This window comes from Chondrus crispus, genomic scaffold (genome assembly GCF_000350225.1).
Source record: "Chondrus crispus Stackhouse genomic scaffold, scaffold_9, whole genome shotgun sequence".
NCBI classification, from domain to species: Eukaryota; Rhodophyta; class Florideophyceae; order Gigartinales; family Gigartinaceae; genus Chondrus; species Chondrus crispus.
Window position 1 is genome coordinate 28125 of NW_005178873.1, and position 7395 is coordinate 35519.

At 51.1% G+C, this 7395-nt stretch overlaps 2 protein-coding genes across 2 annotated transcripts; one reads left to right on the forward strand and one right to left on the reverse strand.

The window, feature by feature from the left end:
- Window positions 1-6049: 6049 nt before the first annotated feature.
- On the forward strand, window positions 6050-6184 carry CHC_T00007893001 (hypothetical protein). The gene has a single exon (XM_005712194.1). The coding sequence runs from the start codon at window positions 6050-6052 to the stop codon at window positions 6182-6184; it is 135 nt and encodes a 44-aa protein (XP_005712251.1).
- A 34-nt stretch (window positions 6185-6218) lies between these two features.
- Window positions 6219-7097, reverse strand: CHC_T00009181001 (Gal-2,6-Sulfurylases II). The gene has a single exon (XM_005712195.1). The coding sequence runs from the start codon at window positions 7095-7097 to the stop codon at window positions 6219-6221; it is 879 nt and encodes a 292-aa protein (XP_005712252.1).
- Window positions 7098-7395: the final 298 nt, after the last annotated feature.

The following is a 7395-nucleotide window of genomic DNA, read 5'->3' on the forward strand; positions in this document are numbered from 1 at the left end:
GGACAACTACTTTCTTTGGGCAAGACGCATGAAGACTGTTCTCATGTCGAAGCAATACTGTACTATTGTTTCAGGGGACGAGGTCCCGAAGGCCGATTCTACTGAGGAAGCGCGTCTGGCGTTTCTGCATCGCTCGCAGAACGCTCTGTTCACGATCACAATGGCCGTCACCGACCACAGTTTGGGATCGACTACGGACACCGAAGACCCAGCGGCTCTCGGGAATGAGCTGCGGGACAAGTACCATGTCTCGGCAGAAGCCACAATCGACGCGCTGCTAACCAGCTATCACCTGGTTTCCATGCAGGATGATGAGTCGGTGACACAGTACGTCGATCGGTTTGGATCGCTTGGGAAGCGATTGGCTGCCGCCGGTCAAGGTTTTAAAGACGAAGACAAAGTTAGGACTATGTTAAGAGGCCTCCCGGCACAGTGTGCCATGACCCGGGACCTTTTCCGTGAGCTCGGCAAGCCTCATCACGAAGCGGTCGCGATGCTAGTCGCTAAAGAGGCTGAGCTGCAACCGTCCGGCACGAAACTGGCGCCAAAACAACGGGCGGAAAAGGCATTTACTCTGAATCACAAACACCCTAAGGGTGCCTGTTTCCACTGCGGGAAGCAGGGACACTACAAGAGGGACTGCCTCGCACTCGATGGAAGGAAAGAGAATCACCCAAGGGGTGGTGGGCGCCAGAAGAAGCGCGAGTTCCGGCCGTCGAGAGCGGGAAAGGCCAACCCAGATCCAATGTCATATTTTTCGCTGATGGCTACAACCGTGGCGGGAAATGACATCCTGAAGGACAAGTGGGTCCTGGACTCCGGGGCCACCCACCACATGACCAATAATATTTCGTCATTGACGAGCATCCGTGGGACGGGTGGCTCTGTCGAAATGGGGGATGGCTCCGTGGTCAGGATCCTAAAAGTTGGAACCATGATATCCACGGCGGTGGTGGACGGGGGACAGAGGACAATCTCAATTGACGAGGTAGCCTACGTCCCGGAGCTGACCCACTAATCTCCTTTCAGTGAGCTGCATCCGGCAGAGGGGATTCGAGGTCACCTTTAAAACTGGCGAGAACAACATTGGGATGGTACAGGTAACTGAGAAAGACACAGGTCTGGTTGTGATGAAGGGCATAGAGGGGCAATTGGGTCTGTATGAGATGCTATTGGCTCCCAAATTTGGCTCAAAATTGTCGGGGAAAATGTACATCGCGACGAATCGGCCCAACTGGCACAAACGTTTTGGCCATGCGCCGGAAAAAGCGATAACTCAGACAGCCCCATTGGTTAAGGGTCTGGGTAACCGAGCTGACCATCTCATGTCGGATTGTGAGGTGTGTCTTGAGAACAAGTCTACGCGGGAAAGCCGGAAGCCAGCTGACAAATCAATCTGCAGTTCGCGCGAGCCACTGGATTTGGTCCACAGCGATTTATGTGGACCTATTGGAATCTCATCGGTCAGCAAGGCGAGGTACTTCGTGACCCTATACGATGATGCCTCTGCCGTGTCGGCTGTAAGGTTTGTACAGAGTAAGGACCAGACCGGCTGGGCTCTGAAAAGTATGATCGTCGAACTTGAATCAATCGCAGTGAACGGCGCGCGTGTACGTCGGGTCCGGATGGATAATGGCGTGGAATTCATCGGCAAGAGCCTCAACCATTGGTTTACGGACTCTGGGATAATGCCGGAATATTCCCCGCCGTATTCGCCGGAGTCCAATGGGCGAGCGGAACGGCTTAATCGGACCCTACTGGACAAAGCGCGCGCGATGGGAAACCCGCTCGGTCCTAACTATAAAAGTCTATGGGATGAGGCAGTGGCAACTGCGAACTACATCCGCAATAGGATGTTCAGCAAGGGCTGCCAGCGAGAAGCAGTGACGCCGATAGAAGCGCTGACAGGGATCAAACCGGATGTGTATCGAACCTGAGGGAATTTGGTTGTACAGCTTTCGTCAACATACCCAGCCAGTTCAGGGAAGAAAAATTCGCCAGCCAGGCCCGTAAAGGTATGATCGTTGGCTATCTCGGAGGAGCATACCGTGTCCACATCCCTGAATCTGGCCGGATCTTGATCTCTAAAGATGTCAGAACCATTGAGGGACCAATGAGGGATGAGGTTGAGACTGACACGCCGGAGTCGAATGAGATATTGGACATTACTCGGACAGGCGAAGAAGTGGAACAACCACTCGTAGTACCTACGGAGTAATTGGCGCCAATGACGGCGGACCAATTGGAAGCCCTCACACATTGCCCGAATGTGCGGCGTTCAAACCGGATAACTAGGGAGCCCGAACGGTATGGCAAAAGAGGCCAGGCCATGATGGTGACGGGCGGCGACCAATTCCTGGAAGATCCGCGCTCGTACAAAGAGGCAATTGGACGATCAGACCACGGAAAATGGCGCGAGGCGATGGAGGACGAGATCCGAACCATTAACCAAAAGGGTGTTTGGTCACTATCCAAACTGCCTGTAGGGAAGAAGGTAATCGCTACCCGCTGGGTCTATCAGGTGAAGAGGAAAGCTAATGGTTTTATCGAGCAGCAAAAGGCCTGATTGGTCGCTAAAGGGTTCTCATAAAAGGCGGGATCAGATTTTGGCGAGATCTATGGGCCTGTAATTAAGTATACTACGCTACGGATGGTTCTGGCCTTGGTGGTGCAGCGTCGCCTGAAGATGCTGCAAGTAGATGTCAAGTCCGCCTTCCTGAATGGTGACCTTCAGGAGGAGCTCTACATTGCTCAGCCGGAAGGTTTCATTACTGAGGGGCAGGAGCAGAAGGTGATGCGGCTCCAAAAGGCGCTATATGGGTTACGGCAGGCGGCACGCGCCTGGAATGAGGTATTTTGCAAATTGGTCTCGACGCTGGGATTTGTCAAAAGCAATTATGACGAATCGTTATACACTCGATTGGAAAAAGATGGCGGTTTGACCATAATTGCGGCCTATGTCGATGACATGCTAATTGTTGGCAAATGTGAGAAAATCCTACGCTTGGTGGCGGCTCAAATGGGGGCACAGGTTGAGCTTCGTGTAGAGGACTCCATCACGAAATTTCTGGGAATGTGCGTCAATCATAGCGAGGGATCTGGGACTCTAAGAATTGCGAACCAACCGCTCATTGACTCGACATTACAGCGTTTTTCCATGGCGGATGCAATTTCCGTGCCGACACCAGTCGCCAGCGGTGTAAGGATTGAACTGGACGAAGGTGGTGAGGCATTTGAAGGGCCGTAATCGGAACTGGTCGGCGTGCTTCTATATTTGGCGAACACGGGCCGACCGGACATCTCGTTTGCTGTCGGACGTCTGGCGCGCTTTTGTTCTGCACCTAGGACGTCGCACTGGGTAGCTGCGAAGCGGATCTTAGGGTACCTAAAGGGTACAAGGGATAATGGTATCACGTATCGCGCGGGCGCTGGACATGACGTGGTTGGATATGTGGACTCGGATTTCGCCGGGGACCCCACAGACAGAAAGTCCACCACTGGGTATTTATTTCAATTGGCAGCTGGTGGGATTTCTTGGAGGCCCAAGAAACAGACCATAGTGGCTCTCTCTACCAGTGAGGTAGAATACGTGGCCCTCCCAACTGCTGCGCGCGAGGTAATCTGGCATAAGAATTTGGCGGCTGACGTTGGCCTGGTTGCTAGTGGAGTGGTTTGTCTAAACGGGGACAACCAGACTGCATTACAAATGGCGCGAGAGGCTCGATTGACCGAGGACTCTAAACAAATCTCCATCTACTATCACTTTATCAGGGAAAAAGTCGAGCAAGGGGACATTGTGCTGGAATATGTGCCGTCCGTGGATAACTTGGCTGACATTCTAAGGAAAGGTTTGGGCGGACAATCCCATCACAAGTTGGCTGGTTTAATCGGGATCGATCTGGGTGCTGGTGGCAGTGGTGCTGAGGAGGAGTGTTGAGTAATTCAGCTACATCCACCACATCTAATCCCGGAATAACCATTACAGTGACCCAAGATTTCATGGCATGAGGTTGTGCACATGAATTGATTTCATGCACAGGTTGATTTCGTGTTGAAATCAACTCTCCTGTATGTGACTGGCTACGTTGCGTGGCCACATTGCATGTCAAGTTTAGATAGTGACATTTCATGGAGTTCATCAATCCCAGGGATGATGGACTACCTTTTCGACCATGGTTGTAAGTAGTACATAAGGTGGTATAATATGTTGCAGCTTGAACTTGAATCTAAAAGATAACAACCTTTTCACAACTCGAGTAACGATTCTAACATTAACGAGCCCTTCAATTCTGTTTGCGTATGCCATGACTGATTCAGATGGCTTCTTTTTGATGTTCTGAATCTTTGAGAGCTTTGAGTCAACTGTTGCTTCGGATACAGCCTGAAACATTTCACTGACCTTCGTCCAATCTTGATGTGGATCCCTCATTGTTATCACTGTGGATTTACAGCATGGCGTAATCGCCATGAGAATGTTGGCGAGGGCAATATCCCTCTTCCTTTGAAAGGCTTGTTTTGCTTCTGCTTCTTCTTGTTGCACAGCAGTTCCGGCAACAAATTCCCATAGCCCTTTTCCACGTAGTAATATCCCCATATCGTTAGACCACATGAAGTAGTTGTGCGCATTCAGCTTATCAATGCGGAATTTCTTGACATCGAGATTTCCTTCCTCACTTATTTTGAGTGAGGTGTCTGGTTGGTAAAGGTATCACTTGAGAAATTGGAACAGGAACTGTACTCAGCAACAGAAAAGACAGAACAAGCTTTGAAGTGCGCTTCACGGTTAGCGTTCTTGGCCCATAACCTATTACAGTAAATGATAATTGTTGTGTACCTTTAGATTGAGTGATCGATAGCTTCTATTATATACTGTCGTATCCTCTACGGTGTTTTCTCATTCTAACCAAGGCGAGAGTCTTGGTTGAGACAAACTGAGTCAAACTGAGTCACCCTGAGTCATAGTGAAATTATCTGCGTCCATTTGAATGTAGCCAAATACGGCAACAGTCGAGATGCAGCCATGCGATGCAACAAGGCGGCGTTGAAGATGATCTCGAGATGCAGCCGTGCGATGCAACAAGGCGGCCTCAATTGAATTTGGTACAAGGGTGTGATATTTTTCAGGAAATACTCAATAAGAACAGGAAAAATAAATAGAATTTAATGTTCACCATCCATAGAGCAAGTCTAGCAGTTGGGTATTATACACATATTCGAAAATATAGACCACTACTACAAGGGTAGTTACAGATACCGTGGTCATCACTTCCTCACTAGTCTCCTGGGCCGGGGACACTCCTTTTACATTCATGTGAATGTAAAAGGGGTGTCCCTATATATATTCACTGTGAACAGTGAATATATAATATACATATAAATTTACTCGTCCCGCTGCCTTCATATCATCGCGCCCTTATTACGCGTGTAGCTTCCAACATAGAGACCGGGACAATTCCCAACAGACAGTACCAAGGGTAGGTCGGGATGCTTCTCTGCCTGAGAGGTATTCCCGACCGACTCTGCTCCGCCACAAGAGAATCTTGACGTGTAGACGTTCATGAACGTAGTTGGCTTGTGATCTCTGCACAAGTCACGCAGGAATCGCGGAGTGTCTCAAAGGTGCTGCACGGCCCAGTGCGAGTGTCCGGCCCGTCCATGACCGCCTGTGCTGCCACCACACCCGGTGGTGTGCAGGGCGAAAGAGAAAAAGGGCTGGCTTCGAAAGAAGAGGTGATGCTTCGGTAGCGGAGACCCCCTCATGGATTATTGGCGGATCAATGTATATGCATGTCCATGACTACTGTACTTTGCTTAGCCTTCCGAAAGGAAAGACACTAGGACAAATTATCGGAACATGCGTGGAGGGAGAGTTGGCTGCTGGATCGATAAACCATTTGCCGCGAGTATCAGCATGGGTACACAGTGGCAAATTGGCTGGGCATGCGTGGAAGACCATTTTGGCTCCTGACTCGATGAACCACGCCGTGCAGGCGTTGGCGTGGTTACACCGGCGTTTGGTATTTTTCAAACTACACACAACCAAGGAACGATGTGCCAATATCGTTTTCAAACAGAGACGAAAGGTGTCGTTTATTTAAATCCCAAGTACGGGAGCAACTCCGCCCATCTCTACTCATCGTTCACTACAGGTTGCAGACACTATTTCACGACCATCACGATGTAAGGGAAACGGTACTCGATACCTTTACTCACTCTTCTTAGACAGTGAACTCGAGCTCAAGAACCTGCCTGCCGTCCACGTTCGACCGGCCCAACTTACGTTCAATCCTGACTCCGTTGATCACAACGTTGACCTCCCACCTCGTGCGCTTATTGAAGCAGTTGTTGAAATGGAACAGCTTGACAGTGTACTTTCCTGGAACCATGTTCTTGAACCACACAGCTTCCTTACCGGCCGGCAACTTGCCGCAGTGGTACATCAAGTTGTCACGGTTACGTATTCCCTGGGAGCCCGGCGGCCCGTCAACGGAAAGGTTGAAGTCATCGGACGAATCCCACGCCACGTCCACCACGATCGGCCGCACAATCGGCGAGAATGAGACGCAGTCCCTGTCGTCGGACGTCGAGATCGTGCGGAACACGGACCCATCGGTGTTCTGGATGTCGTAGTTCAGGATCGGAAGACGGATGCAGAGGCCGCCGAGGAAGTCATCCTGATTACCCACGGGGCCACGGCGGGAGATGCCCCTCAGTTCGCGCTGGAACAAATGAGGGGAAAGACGGAAGTAGTTTCTCGGGAACGGGTGGCTCAGTCCGTTGGGCCTGTACCTGTTGATGAGGGTGTCTCGCTTGACCGTTCCATAGCCGTCAAAGCTAGTTTTGCTCCTGACCGCTTCAATGACGGCAACGCCAGTTTTGCGGATGTTGCCGAGCGTCCGGCCGTCCGGGAAGTCGCGGCAGACGGATGCTGAGCGCGTGTAGCCAGCCCCGCGGAGAAGGACGGCCGTACCCGTCGGATTGAAACGAAAGGAGCCGTCGGTGCGGCAGAGGCGGAACAGGCAGGTGGTGCCGCATCGGGCGTCCGCTGTGAAGGCGATGACGGACAGGAGAAGGACGAAGATGAATGAGGCGATCATGGTTGGTGTGTGACGAGCGTAGTACCGAGGTGAAAACTGATGAGATTGTGTGGATGAGAGGAGGTGCTTCGCCCTGGGTTGGGCACTCTCTTTATACTCATGAATGTGTCCGCGATTTGGTCCATGGATGGGCTTTGGATCAAAAAGACCATGCCCTCCCCGAATATGGCGCGTTTCATGCCTTTGAGACGGGAGTAATTGTTTGGGAAAGGAGAACTTCAGAAGCTTGAACTCTTGTTGCACTAGTGGCCTTTCAGTTCATGCCCATGATCGCGGAGTAGCAAAAAAGGTATGCCAG

Coding starts and splice junctions, on each gene's coding strand:
- CHC_T00007893001 (XM_005712194.1), top strand. CDS start 6,050: ATGTGCCAATATCGTTTTCAAACAGAGACGAAAGGTGTCGTTTATTTA.
- CHC_T00009181001 (XM_005712195.1), bottom strand. CDS start 7,097: ATGATCGCCTCATTCATCTTCGTCCTTCTCCTGTCCGTCATCGCCTTC.